This window comes from Lasioglossum baleicum, chromosome 5 (assembly GCF_051020765.1).
Source record: "Lasioglossum baleicum chromosome 5, iyLasBale1, whole genome shotgun sequence".
Taxonomy (NCBI): Eukaryota; Metazoa; Arthropoda; class Insecta; order Hymenoptera; family Halictidae; genus Lasioglossum; species Lasioglossum baleicum.
In genome coordinates, this window is record NC_134933.1 from 18,730,665 (window position 1) to 18,757,336 (window position 26,672).

Below are 26,672 nucleotides of genomic sequence, written 5' to 3' on the forward strand. Positions count from 1 at the left end.
TCCATTTTTATTATCGTTCGTTCGTCGCCCGTTAGGTTAATCCACCCCCGACAGCCGGCTATTGTCAACAGAGTCGACGAAAAGGGACCAGTGAACATGGACCCTTTCGCTGACTGCACCGTTCCCGTTGGATGGACTCGCCGCTGCGTACCCGAGCACCCTGCACCCTCCACCAACCCGCTGTCCTTTAGCCAAAGCACCGTATAAATGGCCGACAACGTCTCTTCTATCTACCCTCTTATCGCGGTATTTACAACGAGACCATACATGCTCGCCTAAAACGCGACAACTATCAACACCGTAACGACCACCGCCAGTTTTCAGCAATCTACCGGAGCCGGTAATTTCCAGCCCGGGTAATTTAGAAAATGTCGGCTCTCGCTCTGGCTACGAGTAAATTCAGCGATCACGAGAATCCGCTGAAAGAAGCTGACATAATAACTTTGTCGGGTCGTTACGCTGGCGATCGTTACTGGGAGATTGCGCCATTCGATGTTGCTTTTCGGCGATAAACTGTCGATCCTCGGGCAATTTTTAATCCTCTTTTGTCGAAATTCAAAGACTAAAGACAAGGACTTTATTTTTTCTAAAATTAATAGATTCTTTGACGACACTCGCGATAAAGAAATTCGACTCGATGAACTCAAATGACGAATCAAAATAAATACTTAAATACTTCTAATCTGTAAAAGAAATTATTGTCCTAATCTTCATGAAATATGTGGATCTGACGATTTAAAAAATGCGTTTGAAGCATCCACAGTCTATTCATTAATCTTTACGCTGTGAAATTCGACCCGTGGCTACACGATTTTGAATTTGGAAAATTTTTCTGCTGAAACATAATACTTAGAATTGTCCTAGTAAGCCATAAACAATCGTTTAAACACTTCTGACGTGAATGAAGAATTCTTCTTCGCTCTAAATAATATTTCGAAGCGAATATTCAAAATACCAGAGACTTTTTTTCGTGGATACAAGTATTAAAAAATTGTTCTATGGACACAAATATTAAAAATCGATCCGAGGCTGAGCGAATGTAACAATTGCAATGAAGAATAATTTCCACAGCATAAAGATTCCACCGAAGGTACAATGACCGAACGTGAGCCGGCATTGTGGAGTTGCGCAAAAATTCAGTCGCTGCTCTTTAAAATTGAAGGGCTCGGTGGAAAAAAAAGGCATATGTCGTACCATTGCGCTGCCACTCGAAACTTTCGAGCGCCCTCCATGGCTTGTATTTCCATTATTATATCCCATTGTTCTGCTAGAAAGCGACCGCACTGTAACTAGAGCCGTCACATTCAGTTCACTTGATTATTGTAATCAAGTGCAGGCTCATTATCATAACAGAATAATATCGTCTGCGAAATATTTGTTCATTCGGGGACCTGGTTGTTTTCCAATCGCTGTTGGAGTTTCGAATCTTTTGTTTTCTTTAACAATTGCGTGTTTCACGAACATTTTCGTAAACTTTTGCGCGGGATATCTGTATTAAAAAATTCGTGACATATAAATACGAAAAGCTCTGTTCCAGTCGTGGTAAAATTTAACGAACGATCTCAAGTAATGATTTTATTCAAATTTAAATAATTGCACACAGATTCGTATCGATCTTGGAGGAAAAATCATGCTTCCGACAATTTCTTTTTTGAAAATTTACACCGAAACAAGCCTTATTTTCCACCGATCTCTCGTCTATCAAAAACAAACTAATCCCAAATCTCAAGCGACAGATCGAGCAAAATTACTGTTATAGTTAATTTCAAATTGTTTATATTAAAATTTTCCTACAAGAAAAGTTTCCCCGGTTAAGAAGGTAATCGCTCAATTTCCCTGGACAAGGAAGATCGCTCTATTGTCAGATCTTTGATGAAATAATTGATTCGAAGGAAACAACGATAGCATAATCGCGCAGCTCGTGCTCGCCAGCTTACGTCAGGCCTGTCAGAGGCTCTCCCTATCGCTGCACATCAAATAAACAATATCAGGGACACGAATCGCGTCGCGTTGCTTATACCACTATTAATTTTCTCCTCGACATCCCATAGGATCGAAGCGCGAAGCTACACAGGGTTTCCGGGCACACGCACGCGCGTGTACACACCGCGCAGAAGCTCGCACACACTCAACACACAAACGCATACGTACAAGCACACGTACAAACGATCAGTGCACGCACACGCGTTCCGAGTGGGGAACAACGGAGTCCCCTTTTGCCTTTATTAAGCCTGATTCTCATTAGAGCGACGCTCGCACCACGTCCGAGGAAAAAATTATCGATTCGAACGGAAATGGTCACGCTGGACGTGCGGAACTCGGGATTTGAGCGATGCTGTGCGAGTGTGAGTGTGGAGTCTGATTAGATACAGTAATCAGTTAATCATAAAATCGCACTGATTTCCTTTCTTATGCAGATCGAAATTTCAGGTGGCACGAAAAACTGTTGGAACATCGAATTTTCAAAAAATTCTCGCTGTTCGAACTGTTGTAATTTCGTTGAAAAAAATCATACGGCGATAAAATTTCGGTCGTTTTAAAGCTTGAGGACTCTACGTTTTAACACTGTTATTCATTTTCTGGAAAGATGTTTTTGCATGTTATGGCAGATGAGAAACTGAGGCATGATTTCGCTAAAAAATTATACAAATTCAAAGGTCTGTAAAAACATTAAAAAAATTTTTTTATCAACGAATCTAACGCACATTTGAAGACTGGAGCTTCCTCTTTACAACAATTTTTCGAAAATTTACTGCTCGGATACTTTTAGAGGCGATTGTATTTGAAGAGAGTGCGATTTTCTGATTGTTTGAATAGCGCTCCTCGCGAGCGTGGTGTGTGTGCGCCAATAATGCGAACCCGGCTTTATCCTCTCGCCCGACTGTTTTCTGTTTTGCGTGCGAACCGAGAGAGATCTACTGAAAAGCAACGTCCCACTTTTGCGTCTTCTAAAGCGACCTCCTGCGTCTCGCGAGCCACCCCCGCTCGTTAAATATTAAATGGGGGTTGTGCGAGGGTGGAGACACGTCGCGTGACCGCCGAAATCGTTTGTTATCGGTTTATACCGGGAGGAAACGGGTTTTTTGACACAATGGACTCGTAAACACAAGATCACCTTTGCGGACTGGGTCCATGGTGCTCGAAAAGTCGCGGAATCGTCCAAAATAGATACTAATTTATTACTGTCGAGGATTATCTAGAGTTCTACCTTTGAACACGCCCTCTGCCGTATAAATTGAACGCGGTAGACACTGAAACTCATTTTCACTGTCGAAGGATGGTTTTCTTCACTCCGAGACATTTTTCTACGCTGTCCGACACAGTCGGGACACTTGCGATAGCTAATGTGAATGGAGAAATTGTTAGAGAGTTAGGACAGTTTCTCGAACAATTTTATACTGACGTATAATGAATTTTTTAATGACTGGAATAGAATTGGAATTAAATATCGCATCACTTATTGAATATTCGTTTTCACACTGACAGAACAACAATATCGATGCTAAATGGAATTTTTCTCGTTTCTGTATAACGCTTCTAGATGTAAAAATTAACAAGAGCGTTCGCTTTAATTTGATATCGACTAGACTAACATATCGTTGAGCAGCTTAGATTAGATTACCAGTTTCCAACTGAATCGAAAAGGAACGAACATTTCCAATAATTGACCTGTAGCGTTTAATAAGAGATATTTGTAAAACGATTACATTTTGAATAGCACCCACATGTTTCTGAATTCATGCGCCCCCTAATTCAAGTATTAAAAGAGCTATCAAAGCCTAACGAATTACATTCGCGAATTTATATTACATTTCCGACCGACAAGTGTCCTGAAACGTTCCGACGGCAGCGTACACCTCTTATACTCGAAAAACCAGCCAGTTAGCATGTGAAACGGACGGTAAATCATTGAACGTGTCGCGTTGGACAGTGGAACCCACCGACCCATGTTTCCTCCCGTTGATATATCGGCTGGTTCAATAATTGCGGCTCAGCTGAAGGCAGAATCGCTCGAAATGAAAGCTTGAACCGCTTTTGACTACAGATTTCAACCGCAAAATGTCCTCTCCATTTTATCCGAAACAATAAACATACGCACATCTCCATTTAAAGTTGCTTATGATCTACATATTGTACAACACTGGAACCTCTGCTCGAAAAACAATATCAGCTTCACTTATTATAAATAGGCAGCAGATTTTATGCAGTTATAACAGTGAAGAGATTATAAACATTTAAGGATGTCGGTATATTATCTTCAACTCTGGAAAATGTTTAAAGGATATATTTATTGGGCTGCTGTTTCTAGCAATCGATGCGGACAATTTTCATTTTGCATAAAAATCCGCAGTCTAATTATAAATATACAGATCTCAGATTTGCATCGGAACATTTTCGATTTGAAAATTTTACTCTGCCCGTTAACTTTAGAATGGATCACGCGTACTGTTCTTCGAAATAAGAATCAGATGAAGGAGAAACTATTTCTGAACTAAGTAACATAATTTTATGCGATGAAAGAATGTCTAGAACAACAGTAAGTCAATACAGAGTGTGGCAAGTTGAGAAAGTACTGCACTGCATCCATCCTAAGATTAACATTAGCTCACATAGAATTGAATTGCAATTAATATCCAACCGATATAGTTACTTCGCCGTCTCCACCTCGCGAGACGAGGATGTCTTCGAAAGTTGGCGGCCGTTCGAGGACTTACGCGAGTCGTTTAGGAAGGATCAAGCATCTTGAATAGTGCGCTACTTAAGTATACGTTTACGTAGTCTTACGGTTTTATAATACACGCGTGGCCGGGGTCAGAGTGCGTTTCAAGTAATAAAATATATATATATGTATATGTATATATATATATATGTTATGTATAATATGTATATGTATACACGCGCACGGGTAAATATGTATAATTGCACGCGTTTTAGTGTTTTCAAGTGTGTAGTCGGAGGAGGTTGAGCCATCGTTCTGCTCTACCGACGGAGAAACATGGGGAATTACCGCCCCCTAGGACAGGCTTGCCAACGCTCTACGTGAAAACTAAACCGCAACGGCCGTAAACACTCCGTAATTAACAGCGTCCACTCTGTTTCGCTTCGGCAACAAAAGCACAAAATCGGTTGTCTACGCTAAGAACGCAGAACCGCGTACGGGTCGTGAGAAATTATGTCTAGGGACTTTTGTAGGGGAATCCCCTGGACTCGATAGTTAGAAACACCTTGGGACCTTGGAGTCCAGACTGAAAATTCAAGTTCATTCGACATTTCTATCGAAACGAGTCGCGTTGATCGAATCGGAGAGGATTTCTAGGTTTTAGTAACCGTTTCGATGTTCGAAGAGGAGTGTAGTAGTACCAACTGTGGATAAAGAGGCTGGGAAATGTCCTGGCTAAACTTCCGGAAATCGGTCAAATCCGATTCGACTAAAACGATAGGAGATTTTTGTTCGAGTCGCCAAAAATTCCTTTGGGAAACATCTTTTCGAAGCGAACTGATTTGGATCGATTTTCGGAAGTTTACCCGATGTCCCTAACTATCGACGCAGTCCCGTCGGTACCGAGAACAGCATCACGGCACCAGGAATGAGGTAGTTGTCCGCGAAACTAGTCACTAAAGCAGGGTAGTATTGAGCGACGGTACATTTCTCGTCGTCGGTAAGACAGGAACGCTTCTGTGAGCTTACTTACTAGCTAGGGAATCGAGTACGAGAGGCCCGGCGCGGTGTGCCTCGGGGAAAATCGATTTCTGACCCCCGCCACAGTTCGCAGCGTTTCTGCCTCGCGGTGATTTGTTCGCTGTTCTTTTATTTTCTTTTTCTTTTGACAGTCAGCGCGACGATATTGACGATACGGGCTCGCAGTGTTGCCGCCGTCGTCGCCGTCCGAGAGTATTCGGGGAATACCCGGCCGCGAATTCGGTCGGTAAAGTCGCCTCAGCCGGGATCAGAATCGCATTTTATGCAATCCTCACGTTGTATATCCAGGTGGAACATTCGAGTTCCGCGAATGTTCGGCGAGAGGTGGCAACAAAGCGCGAACGAATCGCTTCGCGTGTTTCCTGTGCCCCCGGCGTTCGAAAAAAGCATCGAAAAACTGAATCTACGTGAAACCAGAGTAAAACCGCTTATTGGCTGGCCACTTCTAAGAGGCCTTGATATGTTCAATTGGAACCACCGTGTGTATTTTTTTCATTGTCTTCTCAAAAACGAAATCGTCCGCCTTCGGACGCGGTTCGAACAATAGCCACGCCTCGATGATCGACGCGATCGAAAAATCATTCGAATGCGCGTATACGTTCTCGCGAAGCTCCCGAAGCTCTTCGAGCTCCCAAAATAACGGCGTCGCTTGTGTAAACGATTCGATGGGCCCCCGTAGATCGCTGTACCTCTGTAGAACAAGGATTTTCTTGTCTGCCGGCACGCTACGAGCTTGCAAGGCGATAGAGAGACAGCTGTACGAAGGCCCACGAGCGCAAACTCATTGGAAGAAAACTTATTCCCTGTTTCTTTGCAATCCCGTCAACTTCCGGCACTGGATATCATCGTTCCCGCAACACTCTCATTTCTCACACGCTTTCGGAGCACGTTCCTCTCGAGCTCGCGAAGCAAGGAAGCCGAAATTCTATCGGAAACTTCTCCTCAACTAAATCACGACGATCATCAGAAATCTGTGCGTGTTTCTCATTTGTGCTGCGATAATTAACAAGCGTACGAAACTGGCCCTCGTCCGTTCTTCGCGTTTATCAAATATATTTCATTACGAATAGACTGCGGATTCTATGCATCTCTGACGCAAATGATTCGACGAAATTTAACAAGTTAAATTTAAAGAGCGAGAGATTTTCAATTTGTATTTTCCATTGAGATCCGCAGTCTAGCTCCGAACAACGGAAACAACTTTATATGAAATATATCTCGCTGCTACGTATTTATCGGAGAAGTTCACAATGTCTCTTATCTACATAATATCGTGTTAAAATTAACAGGTTACCCGTCGGAAATCTTTAGAAAATCCTCTGTCGAGGAACAGTTGGAATAGAAATGATTAAATTACATTATCGAGGACGAATTATTGGATCCTGATTAAAATAGCTGCGGCCATCGAGACGTTTGTTACAATGTTCTGGGCTGCTGATTATCGATTTTCTTTGAACGAAGGAGAATCGCGCGGTCAGGTAACGTGTTAATGTACAAGTTATAACGGACGGGGGTTGTAACTTCAAGAACCCTAGAATTTCGTGCAATGAAACCTGTGCGCAGACTCTTAACCCTACCCTACTTTATTGTATTATTTGTACGCACCACAATCGTCTCAAGCCAACGGAACCCAAAGAAACCGACTCGCAAGCGGACCAGCCGACTCTCGTGCAGCTGGCGACGATCATCAAGGAAGAATAAATTGAACCCGGTGTCCCGAACAGAATTCCACGCTTTTGTGAATTATTCCCGAAATCGAATTCCGTCTGATCGGAGCATGGAAATCTCGCGCGACAGTCCGCTGGTCTAATTACGAGGCACACGAACCGGTAGAAGTATTTGCGCGGGTCCTTTCCAGTGGGACAACGCGCGGTAAATAAAGAATACCATTCGGCAGGTTGCGCGGCTGGAAATTTTTATAACGTAATCCGAGAACGCGCGGAATCGTTCTGTAAAGGTACAAATACTTTCTCCGCCGGTCGTGTAATAGAATATTCGATGGGAGCGCGTCAAAGGAATTCCGGAGCAGAGGAGGCACACCGGAATCGGTGTAGAACAACTCCGTGCTTCGCGAGAGCTCGAGAACCACGATCTCCCAAAGTTCTGCGCGCCTCGGCTCGGATCGATCGGTATTCGCGGGATGATCGATCTATCGCTCGCTCGCTCGCTCGCTCGCAAAGAAAACCCGTTGTTCCAAACGGCGGGATCGAGATTTTTCTCGATGCGAATTAACATACACATGTACACGTACATTGGGCATATATATATACATATATGTATATGTATATATGTGTATATAAAGAGAGAGAGGGCAGTTCTACGTGCGTGTTATGTATAACGTGACATTTATACATTCGCCGAGTATGCGCCATCACCCTTTTGAGCGACGTGCTCGTGGATCGTAAACTTTATACATTATTGCTTTGCCGATAGCCACGTCACGTACATGCCGATCTGGCTCACGTTCGTCCCACTTCGCCGGCGAAATTCAACTAATTATGCGACGCCTGACCAGCTTAATTTCCCACCCGTTTTTCCGCAGCGGAATTGCCACCGGATTTTCTACCGGCGATTATCAGAAACGTTCCCGAAAGAACAATCCAATTTTTCCCGTTTTAATTCCTACGGCCTGCAAAGCGGCGTTATTCCTCTTGCACAGCATCGAAATTTGATTATCCATCCCGCGATTTATAATCGAGGAAACGCGACCGGAGTCTTCGTTTTAGAATAAGCGTTCTCTTTTTTCTTTCAGTTAGAAGCCGAGTGATTTTGCGAAAAGTGATCCGTACGATCGGTCTGACTCTGATCAGTCTTTTCTGCGGAATTTTTAATTAAGCTTCGCAAAGATTCTATCCAATTTATAGAGTATTATTGGGTCCAGTCGTAACCACGTAAACGATGATTAGGAGTTCGAAGTGAACAACTTCTGAAGAATTCGTTAGTCATTTTATACTATTAGATTGAGTCACAAAGTTTGTGAGTTTAAGAGAAACGACAACTGTGAAAATGATGGTTAAAGGGCTTGAATGATATGTTCCTGATATTTGAACTGATTTTCTGAAAGATTGATGATTAAAATACGTGTTTAATACATAATGTCTTGGTATGGTCATGCTTTTCTACTGAATACATGAGGTCCCTCATTTTATATTATTTTGTCGAACCACAAACTGCGGCACAACAGAACAATGTGTGTATATCTCGACTGATATGTCTGACTAATGCCAGTCTTATCTACTAAACTCCAATGTAAACTCCTCAAAGAGAGACGTCCCAATTTATAGTATCATATCGAATCACAAACTGTGTGACTTTGAAACAACATTTAAAAGACTTCAACGATATGTCTGAATTCGGTCAGCCTTTTCTACTGAATCCGAAACGAAGCAATCTCCTCGAAGACAAATTATGCATTCCTATTTCGCCTACGCTGTCCATCGATTTCCTGGACTTGAAAATCCCGAGGTCACCTATCTTCAATTATTGTCTTCACAGGGGACCAGAATAAACCTCTAATTTCTCTAACGATTTCCATAGAACTCGAAACGCTTGATATGCTACTTGTAACAATAATTTTCTTCCGATTCTTTTAAAACTTAGTCAATAGAAACACTAGACATATATCTGATATGTTTAAGGTATCGAATGGAACGTCCGAGCGAGAATACGTTCGAAGATAGGCGTTTCTGGGAAACGAACGCGAGCCAGATACGTTTTGATAACTTCCTCCTTGTTATTGTTTCGTTTGTTTTATACACGGACTCAAGAACCCGCGCACAATTAATTCCCCTAAACTGACGAAACCCTCCTAATCGGATTCCCCGACGATTCACGCTCCGTCGTCCCCGTCCCGCAAACGACTCTCGCCTGTTCGTCTTTTTATCTCCCCGTTTCTTCTTTTTTTCTCTCTCCGCGTTTCGTTTCTCGTTATTCGTGCGCTTGCCGTGCGGCCACCGCGTAACGCTTACTCGCGAAATATGTCGCCCGCCTGTCCGGTTCAACCCCTATCTTCCAACTATAACTCCACCCCCGCCACGGCTCGACATTGCCCTCAAAATAATTTTCAAAAATCACCACCTATTCATTTTTAACCCTTAGCAGTCGAGGGGTGACTCGGAGAGTGACGACTAAAAATTGCTGTACCATTATTCACAATATTGTTTGGTATCTGATCAATTACTAAACATGTAAGTATTTTGTATGAGGTATTATATCAATTGCCTATCCAAAAAATGAAGAAATCGTTTACAATAGGATTATTCTTGGTCGAAAGAAATGTTTAATTTTTGAGTTAAAACAGCCCCGAGTGCAAAGGGTTAATCCTGCGATGAGGCGGGGCTTCCATCTCTCTGAGAAAATGTATAAACACTAGTTTAGCTTCGGTGGAACATTTGGATCATTTAGTCTTAAATTAAATACTGAAAAGTATCTTAGAAAAAAACATTGTACATCGACTTTCCGAATTCAGTGTCTCGAAAGCAAATTTGCTGATCCCCTTTGCATCTTCGGAAAGCTGAGAATAAAAAATTAACCCTCTGTTAACCCTCGTTCACTCGAAACCAGGTCGCTTTTCATGAATTATGAATGTGGCGGAAAACGTGAGAAATGTCTCAGATGTTTACGAACATCTTGGAATAAAATGAAATGACAGAGCTTCCGCGCGTGTTTATAAAATATTTATATGTTGTTGTTAATATAGCATTCCTTTATGCGTTTCGTAGGTATACCGTCTGCTAATATCGAAATGTAAATACTTTGTTATTCGTTCGCAGGGCTGTAGTTGAATATAAAAGTTAAATGAAATTGAAAATTTAATTCTTTTATCCTGCGTTTTATGTTAACGCACAGAGCTCTTTAAACATTTGTGTTTGACACGTTTGCGAATACTACCGACGCATCATATGCACAGTCCAATTAAAAAAATTATGAAGCGCTATATTAATGCATTTATGACATTTGAAAATTATTCCAAAAGATTGAGGACGGCTCTGCTTGGCTCTCGCGGTAAAAGACACTTCCACTCTGCTTTTACGATAAATAATCTTCTGAAATGAAAACTGAGGACACTTCCACTTTGCTTTTACAGTAAAGGGTCTTCTAAAACGAATATTAAGGACACGTCTGCTTTGTTTTTGCTGCGATGGATTTTCTCCGATGAAAATTATTAAAATTTCCACCAATAAAGGTGATCTTTCGCGACGAGTAAAAATGTGCATAATATTCTGTAATCTGACAACCAATACATGTCAGCAGGTTTACAGTGAAGAGAACCGTCTCGAACGAAAATGATGGACGCTTCTACTTTAATTTTTCCATGAAGGTGATCTTTCAATCGATGGAATTGATGTGTCTATTAAACAACCATTATAAAAAGCGATCCAGTATCTGATCGGAATGTTAAATCATCTCTCGGAGAGTTGACAGAGGCATACATACAGGGTGTCTCGAAATGACCAGTCATTGGGTAACGATCGAAGAATTTCGCGAATTTCCGGCGGGGCGTTCGCAGTTCTGGCGCGGTTCGCGCCGGAATTCGTAAAATTAGTATTCGGCACGCGTCGGTCGCTTGTCGAGATTATAATCGAGCCGACGAGCGGGGACGAGGTGTTACCGCTGAATAATTTGAGGTCGTGTGTTTCGGCGTCGTTTGTAAACGTCACGCGGCGCGGTCTGGCCTGTTTAGAAGTTTCCCGGGTTTTCCGCTTCTTTCTCCTTTCCGGTGACAAATCGACCGTTTTAAAGCGCGTGTCTCTGGGCCCGTGAACGTTTCGCGAGCCGACGCCGCGCCGTCGCGGAATAATCCCGCCTGCGAGACGCGCTTTATCATGCCACGGGCCGAGACATAATTAAACTGGCTGTCCCGGGACCATTTAAACACGATAATCGCTCGATCGACGAACGTCTCGCTGCCAGTTCCCTACTCCGACAGATCGGAATTTATTCGTGGAACTTTTTTTCATACTTTTCCGAAGCTCTGGATTTGTTGGTCGATCGAGGTAACCGTGCAAAAGACACTCGCTTTTTTCTATTTTCTTTGGATAGCTTCTTTCTCCTCTTTTAACTCATTCTCTCTCTCTCTCTCTTGCTTCGCTTTCTCAATTTGTTACGAGGTTATTAACAATCTACAGTTATATCTATACACTCGAGCCTCCCGCGACGCCTGAAACGCTCTTTAAATTTAGCTCTGAACTTTAACAAACACCTAATGGTCCGATACAGGAGGAGCGTTCGCTTTTGCTAGCCTATTAGGTATACCATAAATTAGCGGTTGTCATTTACAGACTCTACGGTGCTTCTTCTTTTTACACGCGCGCTGTCGTTTGCCGGCGATCGGGGATCGTTCTCTCCCTCGTAATCGGTTCTGCGATCGAGCTGCTCGATCTCAACGCGTTACGACCCTGAGTAGAGCGGGAATTAAGTGGAGGAGCCATCTGACATTTTAAAGAGCGGAAAGAGCGAGCTGAGAAAATTACTGACAATCCGAAACTGTGCGTCCATCGAAATCGAAACTGATTTTTTCCGACGATTGCGATTTTCTTCACTCTATGACAGCAATTTCCACTGAATTTGCAGCGTGCGAATGTCTTCGGAAAATTTTCAGGTTTGGAAATTTATGATATTTAACCTGAATCCGAAATTGATTTAATCCCAATTTCTTCCAATCCGTCGATCAGAATACGAATCTACACGATATTACGGCAGAAGGTATTTTCAAATCTGACCTAAAAACGAAATTAAATTCGGACTGCGATTTAACCGAACATTGTCGAGTTATTTCTGTAATTGGTCTTGCAGTCACGTTCCGATCCGAAAAGGAATTTTATTAGAAACCAATTTTTCGAAATGTGCTTCAGTCAGGAAACACATTTTCTGAATTTATAACTATTAGCTCCGAAAATCGACTCTCGGTGTATTGCCTATATCTTTGTCAACCGTCAATATTATCTATTGAAAGAATTACAAGTACTAGTTGAAAATATATTCTTTCCGATGCAAGAAATCCTATTGCGACAACTCTACAGTATTCGCGAAAAAAAATTCGCAAACATAATCGACCAAGTGCCTTGGAGAAAGTACACTGCCTATATCAGTGTCAATTTGTAATATTTTCCAGTGAAAAATTAGTGACATCTACTTCAAAACACACTGATCAGACGCAAGAAGTCCCGTTATCAAAGCTATGCCAGTCCCTCCGCAAAAAAATCGCAACCGAGCGGTGTTTCTTTTAAAAATGCAAGAGCAGGTACTGCTTCCAACATGTTTCCGATGGGAAACGGGTTCCACGGTAACCAGAGCTCGCAGATACGTCGCTGCCGGTTCTAATGATTGTTCCCGGCCGACTGCAATATCGCTGCTGATCCAGCACCGGTGATCTCAGCGCGTGTTTGGATCCACGCCCGTTCCCCGCATATGGGATCCCCTTATTATTGGGCCACGTATCGGGACGAGGATGTCACCGCAATAAAAGTCCGCCGTGAAAATGCAACCGGCGCGGAATCGGGCTCAATATCTACCGCGTCTTGTAACAATCGATTCAACAGCTAAGGCTCGTTCCGCTCGCGATCGAATGGCCCTCGAAAGTGTTTCGTGTCGCTTCTATCGGCTCGTTTCCGACGCGTCTTCGCTGTAACGAGCCGCGGGAACGACCGTCGAAAATTCCACCAGCTCTCCGCCATAACGCCCTATCGATGCTGCGAACGGAAGTGGAATGGACGTCGAACAGGAACGTCCCGTGACTTCGAAACGCGCCCGAAGATTCACTCGACGAACCCGATGGGAAGAACAGATAGCGGAACACGATCGTCCCTGAAGAAGCTTCTGCGTGCTCGCGGAAAATTCATGTAGCACGTCGAAGAGCATGTTTTAAGGACCGAGAAGTGGAAGAAGTGTTTCTTTGAAATGCGGTGGGAAATTTGAAGAAAATTGGACCGAAGAGCAGAGGCTTTCTCACTTCGTAGAATGTATTGGAGCGATTTTTTTTAATTTTCAGTGATTTTTTTGTTGTCATCTTTCGTAACATTCCTGCGTTTTTCTCGTGGCAACGTTGCAGAGCATTTTTCGTAAATGTGCTCGAGAAAGTTTGAGAAATCAGCTTAAAGAGCGGAGGAAGATGGTACTGAAGTCCGGAAGAGTTTAAGGACTTCGTCAAATTTGCGATAACTTTCTGCAATTTTTCGAAATTATTCTGATTCGAATTTCCGAGCAACGTGAATAAAAATGAAATTCAAATGTTATATCTATCGAGGCTATCTCACGTACAGAGAAATTCCATAGGGAATTTCCCTCCAGGAAAAATCGCCGCGTCTCGACGCGTCGCTGTTGTCTTGAGAAGCTAGTCGCGAGTTTCGCAAAGCCGGATTTGGGAAGACGGCGGGACCCCCGATCGGCCGGCTAACGAGCCCGAATTCTCTACGTATCTGATCCACGAGGCACGAAGATTAGAGCCCCGTTAATTAGGTGCGCCAGCTCGACTCTGTTTCGTTGATGCACACGCCCGAGGCCGTTCGTTTCTCGGTTTCCGAGAACACGAATATGTATGTATATATTTATATGGTTTCTCCTCGCGTTTCCCACGTTCTCTTCGTCTCTTCCTCTCTGCGTTCCGCGCGCATTTCCTGCTTTCTATTTTCTCCCCTTAGCTGTTGCGACGCGATTCTCTTCTCTTCTCTATTCTCCGTCGTCTCTCGTTTCTGAAGAATGTTCGCTCTCCCTCTCTCCCTCTTTCTCTTTCTCTTCAATAGGTATTGGCGATGATTGGCGGTCCGTGTCACGAGGCGATCAGACACGTAGACGACGCCGATCGAACCAGGCTGAGGACCGAGAGGATCAGAGCGATGAGGAGGACGCTCCTCGACCTCACGAGACCCGCGGCTTCGTTGCTGTAGGGTAGCTTGACCTCGACCTCGGCCATCTTGAACATCGAGAGCAGCGGATGCGTGTGGAGCTCGTGGTGCTTGTTGTTGATCTTGTCGCTCAGGTCCTGCAGCATCGCAGCGCATTTCTCCTGAAACACCAACCCCACACACTGTTAGTATTGTTATTTGATAAGGTGGAGTGGGGTAAGTCCATGTACGGGGCAAGTCCGTTAATTGGTTATTCTTATTATAATACTAGCTGCTCGCAACCAGGCCCTCCGGCCGGGATGCGCACGATGGTCGCACTAATGACGTCACAACTTTTGACAATATGAAAAAAAATTATACACACATAGTTTAATTCGTCGATAATGTAAATTCATAAATTGGAATAGAAATAAACTAACTGGCGGATGTTGATAATGTCTACAATGCAAACAGTCACGTCGATAATGTAAATTCCTATTGAAATATTGATTAAAAGCGGCGACGTTCGTTTTCTTGTTGTATTGAAATATGATCCAAAAAGCACTCTTTTAGTTTTTCCCAAATTTTCCATTTTTCCGGGCTACACTTTTCCAATTTTTCTTCCCCCGAAACCTTATTCGGACCATTACGAAGACTTAAAAAATAAAAGTTTGGGAAATCTTTTTTGCATATCATTTCGTAAACCAATGGCCTCTAATTGATTAGAAAAAATCAGGTCGCATTTGGTACAGTTATAAAAAAGTTATTCTATTTTAAAGAGCGTACGAATACTTATTACACTCACTCTAATATATCAGCCTCTTCATTCCCCCGCAATTTAACTCTCTACTTGACAATTCCAATGAAACGTGCTATTCGTCGATGGTAAAAATGAACTGAAGAGTTTTATTCAGAAATGCGTGACCGCGTTAAAAACCCTTCATTTCACGAAGAGCAGCCTAATAATAACGTTCCGGTTCGCAGATAATTAAAATCGACGATGAAGGAGGAAGGTCATTGCTCGAATCGCACCTGCAAGGAATTCGCACAATAATCTGCAGTCCGGAGGTGACTTCGGCTGGCTCCTGCACAGTATCACGTCGAAGTAACTTCAACAATGGAACTTCTGTCCGGGGAAGGGGTGGAGATTTTTTGTCGTGTCTCGAGACAACAGGCCGTCGACGACAACTCGGTTCCGTTTTTTTCGGAAAACGAAGCGGAAGAGCTGTTTTAATAAACGAGCAATACGCGCTGCGAGAGTAAACAAGTTTCCGCGAAGTAATAAACCGCGCACCGTTTTCTAGGCGCGAAGAAACGGTTCGCGACGAGACAATAGACTTCTGTTATTGTTAATTTAGCATAATTTGCCGGCGAGTAGGGGGGGGGGGCGGTTTTAAACGGAACGACGACGCCCGCGAGAAAAATTAGCACTTGTTATCTAGAACAGGCCGGGAGACCGAGGACAATGCCAGCTGGCTGTAACAAAGGCGAGAAAACTCCCGGGCCCCCCGAACAATATTAAAACGTGATTTAATTTTTGATTACGGAGGAGGCGCGACCCCTGTGTCCCCGGGTCATCATTCTTTCGCGCGACTTTTCCGGTTAATTAAGTCGTTACGATAATGTTTCGCGCGGATCCGTGTCCCCGGCCCGAGATGAAAAAGCGGAATGAATATTTCGTTGTTCCTGTTTCCCAGGGAACGTGTACACGTTGCGGAAGATTTTATGGCTCCCGGTGAGAAAAGAATTTTCTTGACTGTGACTCCTTTCGGCGAGGATGCGCTTTTCTCTTCCTTCAGGGAAGTTGTAGATGTTGCGAATGTTGAGGACCATATAACGCGTTATAATTTAAATGATAGTATTGTATCTCTACCGTATCCATGATGTATGCACAGTGGGTGTACAAAGTATTCGTACACTTTTTTATAATTGTACGAAACGACCTGATTTTTTATAATCAAATAGAAGCATTGGTTTACGAAATCATACGAGATTATACGAGGTTATTTGAAGTAACTTTTTCCTTTGCTAACATGTCCTCTGCGGCTTTGTTCAAAAGTTATTAGAGAAAAACACGGACCAATCAGAACACGGCTACGGCGGTCGGCAGACAGGTCCCGCTATGTGTAACGCCCTGATTGGTCCGCGTTTTTCACTAATCGAAAAATTTCGAAAAAGTCACCTCAAATGACCTCAGCAATCATCTCATTCGAGGAAGTACAACATTTTTGGATGATCCTGTACTCTATACGATTTTTGGTTGGTTAACGTATTAAAAGAATTCTAAATTCAATGAAGATCATACTGCAAGCGGTGTGAACCCCTCCCGAAGGTCAGAGGCTCGTCCAAAGAACCAGCCCCTATCTAAAAACTTTCTCCGTCCCGGAGTTTAGAAAGAATCGCCCAGAGACATTTCCTGAGTTCCCTCTGGTTCGACTTAACGGCGCCGAATGTAACTCGCCCCAGCATCGATTACCATACCCACCCCCTCTCACTATGATACCCTCCCAACCATTATTCCCTTCTCTGTTCCTCGACGGTGTCTCTTTGTTTCGGCTTCTTGTTCGCCGAAATTACCCTCGGCTCGTTGAATCTTTAATTTCCGGCGGAGGAGAACGCGTCGAGCGATTTTTCGGCGATATTTTCAGGGGTTGGGGATGGCTCGTGCACCACGTGGCCCGAGCATCGGCGTTCCAGAGCCGAGGACGACGACGACGACGACGACGACGTCACCGGTCTCCCTTGTCCTCGAGCTTTGTTCGCCCCGAGGCATCGACGTCGGATTTTCAATGAAATTAAATTCCACCCGGATGGTGGGGCGGGAAACAAACCGCCCACGCGCGCCATTTCGAATAACTTTTCGCGGAGGAGAGTCTTTCGAATTACCGATGCGCCGGGGAATTCGTTTTTCTCGATCCGCATCGATCCGCCCACGCATCTGTCGCCCTCGACTCGCTCCTGCTTTACCCGGGCGCTCCTACACTCGGCAGATTCCTTTTTCGAATATTTTTCCATGGTTTCGTCTGTCCTACTTCTTCTCTCTCTCTCTCTCTCTCTCTCTCTCCCTCTCTCCCTTTCGCTCTTTATCCGGTTCTTTTTATCCCGTGTATCCAGTGTCCGGCTATCGGATTTCCGGCAGAGAAAACGCGATACGCGCCAACCTTTTCGCCCGTCGACAAATTGGAGGGCGGCAACTTCCGCGCTGATGGATGAACTTTTGAGCCACGTCCCATGGCTTCGAGGAATTTTGACGGGTATTTATGCGGACCCTGGGACACCCTGAACCACCCCGGGTGCACCCCTTTATCGGGTACGCCGGCTCTGTAATTTTTTAGGGCGACCCTTTGGGAGCCGAAGGAGTGGAATTGTCAGAAAGTATTGGCAGCTTCTGATTATAACAGAGACATAGAGACATGTTGTAAGTTCCAGGTTTATTTCAGTTTGGTATCTCGAAAACAAACGCGAGCGGTTGCGAGAACGAACAGCGGGCATTCAGACCGTTTACCTCCACGTACAAAAATTCAACGAACTAAATAGATGTGGAACGTTCGATCGCGAATAACCGATAAAATATTGCATTGTCATCCAGTTCTGAGCTATGTTTAAAGTTTCTAGTCTCCAGCTTATCGGGAAGTTAGTTTAAAATCAAGTGCAGAATTTGTACCGAACAGACAAACAAACAAACAGACAGAAAAGAAAGCGAGTTAATAAAAACGTGGTAGAAAATTGAATACGTTTGGTCTTAAGAAAGACTTTTCAAAAGTTTCCGAATGTTACCGTGTCAATCAAATTTATAGATGCTTTCGGCGCTACCGTTTCGATCAATTACTAATATAGCAATTTTGCACTTGCGTTTTGCACGGTCACTTTGACTTTAGTATGTTTCAAACCAGCAACTGGCACACATCAATTCTCAATGTTCATTTTTATGTTATAAAGTTATTATAGCAAGTACGTATCAAGACCAAATATGATCACATTCATTGCTTATCATTGAAATTTATATTTATATATACATTTTTGTTTAGAAGCAAATTTCCAGCTTTGATGGAGGTTCAAAACGGAACCGAAACGTCAGGAAAGAAGTAAAATTTTATATTAGTAATTGATCGAAACGGTAGCGCCGAAAGCATCTATAAATTTGAGAGTCAACATTTACGATCGATAATTAGAATTAGGTTACCGTGTCAGATCGTAGGAGCGTCCCCCTGCACGACAAATTCGCCATCGGATATTTTTGCGCATTTCGCGTGATTAATGTCTTTCGGGGCGTGAACGTTCGCATCGTCGAAGCGGCCGCGAAAGAAAGCGTAATTGAATAGAATGCCGCGGAGTAATAATGCCGCGCGTACACGGTGCCCGGGTCAAAGCCCAGGACGATAATTCATTTTACATATCGGCCGGGTGCTAATTGTGCCAGCGAGTTTCCCGAACGCGCCCCGTCGCGGCTTAATTATCGAATATCCGAGCCGACCGCGAATTTCGTCGCGCTCCCGCTGTCGGATGCCTTTTGAACTTCTGGCCCCTGCTGGCCAAGATTCATCCCCCTCTGCCGTTCCGTCGAATCGCTTGAATTGTATCTGTATAATTAAGAACTTGGCCAGCCCGCGAAATTCATAACGTAAATCAGCCGAGCGCCCTGCGTTAAATAATTCCGCGTGTTTCCGCGGCGGAGATATTTAGAGAAGCCCAACGCGCAACTCGCCGTACGTTTCCCAGGATTGTAGCTCCGCGAACGGGCCACAATGAACGCTCTTCTTTCTTTCTTGTTTATGCAAACTTGATGCGCCCCCAAAATGCTGTCTGAAAGTTTCATTAAGCAACCGCTGGACTGCGGTGGAAGCGTATGGACTTTCAAATTTTAGGAGAAATTATTCACAGTGCTCCACTATTGTTTCTTTTCGTGTAAGGTGAAAGGAAACTGATGTTACAATTTATTTAATCGTATTTTCCAGTCTGCGTTTGTTGGCGTTTTATTCAATTTTTGTTTCTAGTATTTCTGGTTTGCTAGACTGAATTACTGTTGCTCTCAGAAACAATATTTTTCCTGTGCAAAAGGAAAAATGTCCACTACAAAAATGTTCATTAGGTTCCTTGTGGTCCTCGTCACTGGTAATTTATGTTTATTAATTTATAGTATTTTTATTTTCAATTATAAACTAACGTGCTCCTCTGAAGGCTTCGAGGAGAAATGTGTTTGCTATTACAAAAAGAATATAATTGAAAAATAAATAGGAGCTTCCTCGAGGTTAAAGGTCACTCTGTAATATCAATTGGTCTATGTATGTATTGATTTCACTATTTTTAGATACTACCGTATTCAATCGTAAATGTGTCCTCGTGGAATATTTTGCTGAACGTGAATCTTTTCTTGTCTGAATAAATGAATAGCTATTCGAGTGTCGTTTGACTTCGATTAACCTTTCGTTTATTTTCTACCACTGTTACAAAACACAGGAGTAGAGGCATTCAAAGCGTGGAAATAAAAGAACGAGTGTATATTGCTGCATACTGAGCGAACAATTCCTCGCAATGGTGATACAGCGTGACTAATTGGTTGGAAAAAATCGCAGAAATGAAATGGCTCGTAGGAGATACGGTTTCCGGCGGATTTCGCGTCGGAACGGACGAATTACGTTAATTCTTGGGGGCTCGGTTGGCTCTCGTTGAATAATAATCAACCGGTTCCCGAAATAATGACACGCCCGGAGGGAAGGTTTGAATCGATCCCCGAGCTGTTCGTTATCCGCGGGGGTTTTGCGCAGCAGGATATAATACGAGGGAGAACGGGGATTGTAGGATCTGTTTCATGCCAGCCACGAATCGTTCCTTTCATCGGGCAAATAATATTCCCGATCCAGGTGCCCCGGTAACTAATGATGTTCTCCGCGAGAGAGCTGGTACGCCACGACCGATTCTCCCTATCTATACGCATTTCTGCGAGGAGGATGCCAATCAAACCGCGGCAGTTATGGATAGCCCGACCTTATTCAGTGTTCACGACGTCATTTCACTCGTAATCCTACCGCGGATACACACCGGAGCCCTGTTCCACAGGTGAGAAACCCGAAGTAAGCGCGAATCTCCAAAAAATTCAGACAGAAATCTTCTGTACCGCTAACTATTATAGAAATAAATGGCGCCATTTTTCTTGTAGCGAACATATTGAGGTTTAGTCAGGGAGAATTACACGATCGCACGACGCATTGAAATTGTGAAAATTCACTACAAAAAATGGTGCAAATTTTGCAGAGACGGTTCGAAAAGTCCGCACGTCTTTTGGTCATCGTAACGCACCATCTCGCAACACTGTGGTGCATTTAATCACAACATTTGAGGATAGTGGGTCAATTCTGACCGCGGAAAGCAGTGGCCGTCCTCGTATCGCGGTCGATCGAATGAAAACATAGCCGCAGTGAGTGCAACTGTTGACGAAAGTCCTTCCACCTCAATACTTCCTGATTAGTACTCTATGTTCGCCACAAAAAAATGGCACGCAACTTAATATGTCAGGTCATTTTGAGACACCCTTTAGAATAAAGGGCTGTCGTAAAGGTTGGGTCACCCAATCAGTGATTTTTCAGTTTTAGTCACCAGCAGTGATTTTTTCTAAATTTTGTAGCTCAAAACAAAACGTGCCCCAAACATTACGACAGTTCCACATAAAAATTTACATCTTCTCTTAATAGATTCAATGTGTTCAGAAAATAATGTAACAATAATAATCTTGAACACTTAATTAAGTCTACTTATGCAGATTGTATGTATTCCGTCGGGAAAGTGTTAACAAGAATCGCCAAATAAAGGATCAGTCTAAGGATAAAGAACGAGATGATAAGGGCTTCCAGAAAAGAATAAAAAAATGTAAAAGATACAGAGGGATGGAAAACAGGAAATGGAGGAAATTAAGAAGCAGTAAAAACCCGTGACAAACGCTGAAGAAGGGAAAGGAACAGACCAAAACGACAAGGAACGGATTAACGAGGAGACAAGAAGACATGGCGAAGAAGAGAACGGTAGAAGGAGTCTGGGAAAAAGCGCGAGACGCCGCAAAGGTCAATATTCCCACACGGATGGGAACAGCGACGTGAAAGTCGACGAACACGAAGGAAAAAATTCGGGGGTGGGTGGGAAAAGGTGGAAAAGGACGACACAGGGTGACAGGGGACATTAGGGATCGAGAAAAAATGGAAGCTGGCCGGAGGCAAACGGAATAAATCTTTCATTAGGAGCACCTCCCACGAACAATGTCCTGAGAAGATATACTATCAAAAATACAGGGATGCTGGAGTGGTCAACGTAGTACCGGAAGGTTGATCCGGGTTCGAAGGGTTTTCGAACCCTGCTTTGCTAATGCTCTCACACATTTTTTATTTACAGAGCTTTATCTACTCCTCAGTCGGAATGCGATGGTTAGCAAACATGTGCGCAGAGCTATCAATTTTTCCTGTAAAATTGCAACAAGTTTCCTTCTGTAATGGGGAGAGATGTAAAGATTCAACATTAAAGTAACAATTCAAAGTTAATATTTGGGGGTAGTAATTATGAGTATTTCATAGTTTACTTAAAAATGTATGAGCCACAGTGTAAGGTATGAGGCATATGATAAATAGTTTAATCAGTTTTCAATTTAATTTGATAACATCTCGTTTGAAAGTTGTTGTTGAATTTTTCTGGTCAAAGAGAAGCGTGTTTTTCGAATTTATATATAGTCCGAGTCTTTGATGCAAACAGGGTTGACAGAAGGGGATGAGGTGGCCAGAAGGGTAGTAAAGGGGGTGAAGAAAGTTATCCCGCGGACCCTCGCAGCTCCATTCGAGTCGGAACGCGAACGAGAGCAGGTGGAAGATGGTGCAGGTGCATTCTGGTGCTGCAGTTCACTCGGCGGCCAGCTGCCATTATCCCTCGACAGGGCGAATCCCTTATTAATGGTCGGCTAATTGGATTTCTTGGCGGCGGGATAGTTACGTCGACGTGCCTCCTCGCGTCGTTCTCTTTCGAGAGTCGTCGAGGAGAGCGAAGAAACGGGGAAACGTCGATAGACGAGGAATTAAACTGGATCGCGAGAGAACGAGAGAGAGAGAGAGAGAGAGAGAGAGAGAGAGAGAAAGGGGGCGAGAGAAAAGCTAGTGAAAAGTAATGAACGAAATAAGAAAGCCCGGCTGGAACCGAGTAAAGGAAAATAGCAGCGGAAAAGAAGTACCAAGAAAACAGGCGGTACCTAAGTCAGAAAAAGTGACGGACAATCGCAGAATTCGAAAGGAACGGAGACGTGTTATACTAGAAGTTAAAGGGGATCAAAAGGGAATGAAGAAGAAGCAAAGAACTAGGAGATGAGAAAAAGAGGAATCAACTGAACCGCCTTGGCTGCTGCGGAGCCGTAAAGCCACGCCCACTTCGTACACTTTAGAGCGAATAAGCGCATAGCCTCGAATTTCTAGAGACTACACAATCGTCCTAGTCTTCAAACTTAAATTGATTAAAAATCCTGAGTCCATACTATGATTATTCCAATATTGCAATAAACGTCCTCCTTGTCACGAAGAAAAGTATGTAAACCCTTGTAACCTTCCCTGACAAATTCGAAAGATCAAGAGACTCTCTTCTTTCGTCAACAGCCCCGCTCCACAGCGTTGCCCCAGGGGGCAATCTCGAGCGCCTGTTGCCCACGCTTCCTCTCCGACGCTCTCACCAGCAATGTTCGCGCTCTCGGCAGACGCACGTGATAATTAGTGTCGTCATCGGTAGATCTAGGGGCTCCGGGAGCACGCGTCAAATCCCATTATGCCGCCATTATAAATTGACGTCGTCGTTTAGCAGGATGACGCCGCGAGGATCATCTAAGACAGAGGGAAACCGGGTTTGACAGGGAATCCGCGGGAGCAATCGTTCCTGATACCGAATGCAACAGTCCCCCGATGAAAGGGCTGCTCTCTATGTACACCCGTCCCATCCACCGTCTTGGATGAGATGGAAGGGCCACTGGGAATCCTAATTGCAAGATGGATCCCTGTCTGTCCTTCATTATGTCTCTCGATGCTGCACCGTCGTTCCAGACGGCGTCGCTAAGCTTTCGTCCCCGTTTCCACTTTACCCCGAACTTCTCTCTCTCTCTCTCTTCTTGTTTCCTCGTGATTACAAAGCTGAATCCTAAATGTCCCAACGACTGTTCGTCATCTTTTTTCTTTTTTTCTTGATCCTGCGGCGGTAGTAATTTGCTACCAGTCTTATTTCGTTTATTTCGTACCGTTTCCATCGGTCTTTCTTTCCCTCATTAGATTCACTTTAATCCGACGTTGTTTTCTGTTCGTTGTATGTTCTACCGCTGTCCATTGAGGTTTCTCGATTTCTCTCGTTTTCATCCTTCTATTTTGCTTCACTCTAATTTCCCGTTTAATATTTCTTTGTTCCCTTCGCAATTCTATCGCTAGCTGTCGGAAAGGCGGGACATTTGAATTCTGCGGATCCTCGAGCCCGGCGATAGCGATCTACGAGCCGAATGGAGCAACGAAAACTCAGGCCCGTGCAAAAATATCGCGGGCGGCGGCGTCGCGCGACCCGGAGGCTCATTTGCATTGCGTGACAGCGCTGTTTTCCACGACGGCGACCCTTTACGTGTTATAAACTCGGCATACGTTGCATGTCGTTATTCCAGGCCCTTCCCTCCCCGTGCCACCGTTGATATTTATTTCTCCAAGCGCTCACCCCCCTCTTGTCCGGGGCCCTTCTTCCTTCGTTCTCTTCTCGTATCCCTCCCTCCCCCCTTCCGTTCTCTCCTCTTTCTTTTTTCCTCTCCGCCACCGTTCCGTTTTAACGACTAACGTCGAGTCTGCTCGACGTCGTTATTGATTAAGCGGGCACGTGAAGGCGCACCGGCGTCTTGCATGCCGGAATTCCTTTTTTCCCTTTTTATCCGCGGAACTTTATTGGCCCACGCGACGTCGGCCCGACGCCCCACACCCCTGCGCAACCACCCACGAGCACGAAAAATATTTTCGAGACGTGCCCTACCCCCGCGATCCTCGATCACACGAACGCGCCTCCATCAATTGCGAAACGGAGTTCGCGAGATTTTCGTGTTCTGTCGTTTTTCTTTTGTGACGCGGAAGATGTGGGACAGAGATTGCCCTGTGTGGCGGAGTGGGGATCCGCTGGAGAGCGGCGAAGCCACGCCTACTTCCGGCGATTTCGGCGGACTGGGGAAATGAAGGCTTCATTCGATTTTGGGGGTGCAGAATTACTGTGTTTTTACTAAATAAGTAACCAGTGATCATTTTTAAATATTGTTTTAAGGGAGGAGTCGTGTGTGCCTAAAATTTCATGGTCGAAAAATAAGGTCCACTCTACTGCATACCCTAAAATATGTTTAAATTGATTAAAGCATACATTAACCTTCTCCGTGCCGAGTGCCCCAAGTAGGCGTGGTGTCGCACAGTGGGCAGGATCGAGAAATTCGATGACATTTTTCTATGTATAACTCTTGAACCATAACAGATATCGGGATGAAATTTCCACTAAAATTCATTAGAAATTATTCCTATCTAAATAAATAAATTATTACAATATGTCACTCGGGCGCGCCAATCTTGATCAATGGATCATTCGAACAGGAATATTCGAATAACAAGAACTAAACAAGAAGAACGTTTAGTCATAATCAAAAGTCTTTCCTTCAGTTAATCTGTGGAGAGGATGATCGTCATCCAGGTTTTCATACAATAATCCAGACTTCGATAACAATTGAACGCAAAAATGTTAATTATAAAACCTGAAGAATATCAGAATTTTCTCAGTGGAACCCTCGCTGCGATGCGATCAAACCGATTCGCTCGAGCCCCTGCAGAATCGCGTATTAAGATCCAGCAATCTCGGAGCCCAGAAGGCCTAGATCTCGATCATGGTTCCAGGGAATCCCAGCAAACCGCGAAATTCTTCCGTCTGGAAATTTCGTTGGGGAAAATCGCAGGGACGTCCGAGAACAACAGTCTCGTTTGCATAATCGCGCGCGAATCTTTCCAAAATCCGACCCGCGGAAGGGTGTCTGCAGGGTTGAGGGTTGTAGGAAGAGCATGGTATCGCTAAACAGCAGGGAAAGTCCGGATGCACGGCATGTTAATCCCGTGGAATCTGTTGGAACCTGTTTCCAGCCGGACAACGCTGAATCGTAGGGGGTCGAGCAAAAAGACGCTCGGATGAGGATGAGGATGAGAGAGAGAGAGGAATGTTAGGGGATGAAGGGGGATGAAAACACGCGTCTACGGAAGTCCGTGGAACGGTAGCCGTTTCCCTTTAAACCCCTGCTGGCAGCCAGGTTGCATGTTAAAGGGTTTTTCTCCTTGTTTCGGAACGTTCTTAAATTCTGTAAAACTCTCCGGGCGTTGACGAGCCGTTCCACTGTTTTAAAAATGAAAGTCGGCCCTTTTCCCGTTGGCCGCCCCCGTTTCTCGCGAGTCCTAACTCTCCCCGAAGAAAGAAAGCGGGGAACCTTTGTTCTGCGAGTCATCGATCGTCCTGAACCGTAATCGATCGCGCACGTCGTCGAATTAGCAGCAAATTGCTCGAGTTTTAGCAAACGGGCAGCAAATGAAGAGGAATCATCGTGAGAATGGTGAAGAATTGAAGGGATGTAGACTTCTGAACTATATGTAGTCTGATCTGGGATCAATAGATCGCAAGTGTCATGCTCGACAATTCACGAATTCTATATTCTTCAAAATACTATATCGAAAAGTTGCACCCTGTTATTCCTTTGAGAAGATGCACTACTTTGAGAATTTTCTAGAGCCAAACTACAGGATATAAATTTGTGAAATAATATCATTCGAGGGATGGTTTGAGGAATATGTACAGAAAATTTCAGTCCAGAAAATTAATTTTTTAACTGGATATAGGTAGTTTCGAGGGCCTTAATGAACAGGTCAAATCGCTAAGGCTGGTGATTTCAATTCTACTTTTGGAATCTCTTAGAATGAAACGGCAGAATGCAAGTTGATAAATTATTTACTACATTTGAACGATGCTTCGAAGAATGTGTTCACAAAATTCCAGCCCAGGGAATCCATTTTTGAAGAAAGTTACCACAGACTGCAGGACTTGATCTCCAAACTTGAAGAGTCGACACGCTCCGCTTCAAACCTGCGTAATTGTCA

General features: G+C 44.0%; 1 protein-coding gene across 3 annotated transcripts in view; it reads right to left on the minus strand.

Annotated features, from left to right (window-relative positions):
• Window positions 1-842: 842 nt before the first annotated feature.
• Window positions 843-26,672, minus strand: part of Gfrl (Glial cell line-derived neurotrophic family receptor-like) — a 435,405-nt gene continuing 409,575 nt past the window's right edge. For all 3 annotated transcript variants that reach the window (XM_076423703.1, XM_076423705.1, XM_076423704.1), the window contains one exon: window positions 843-14,705. In XM_076423703.1, coding sequence (XP_076279818.1) covers window positions 14,469-14,705 — 237 coding nt within the window. In that variant the 3' untranslated portion in view covers window positions 843-14,468. The remainder of the gene's footprint in view (window positions 14,706-26,672) is intronic.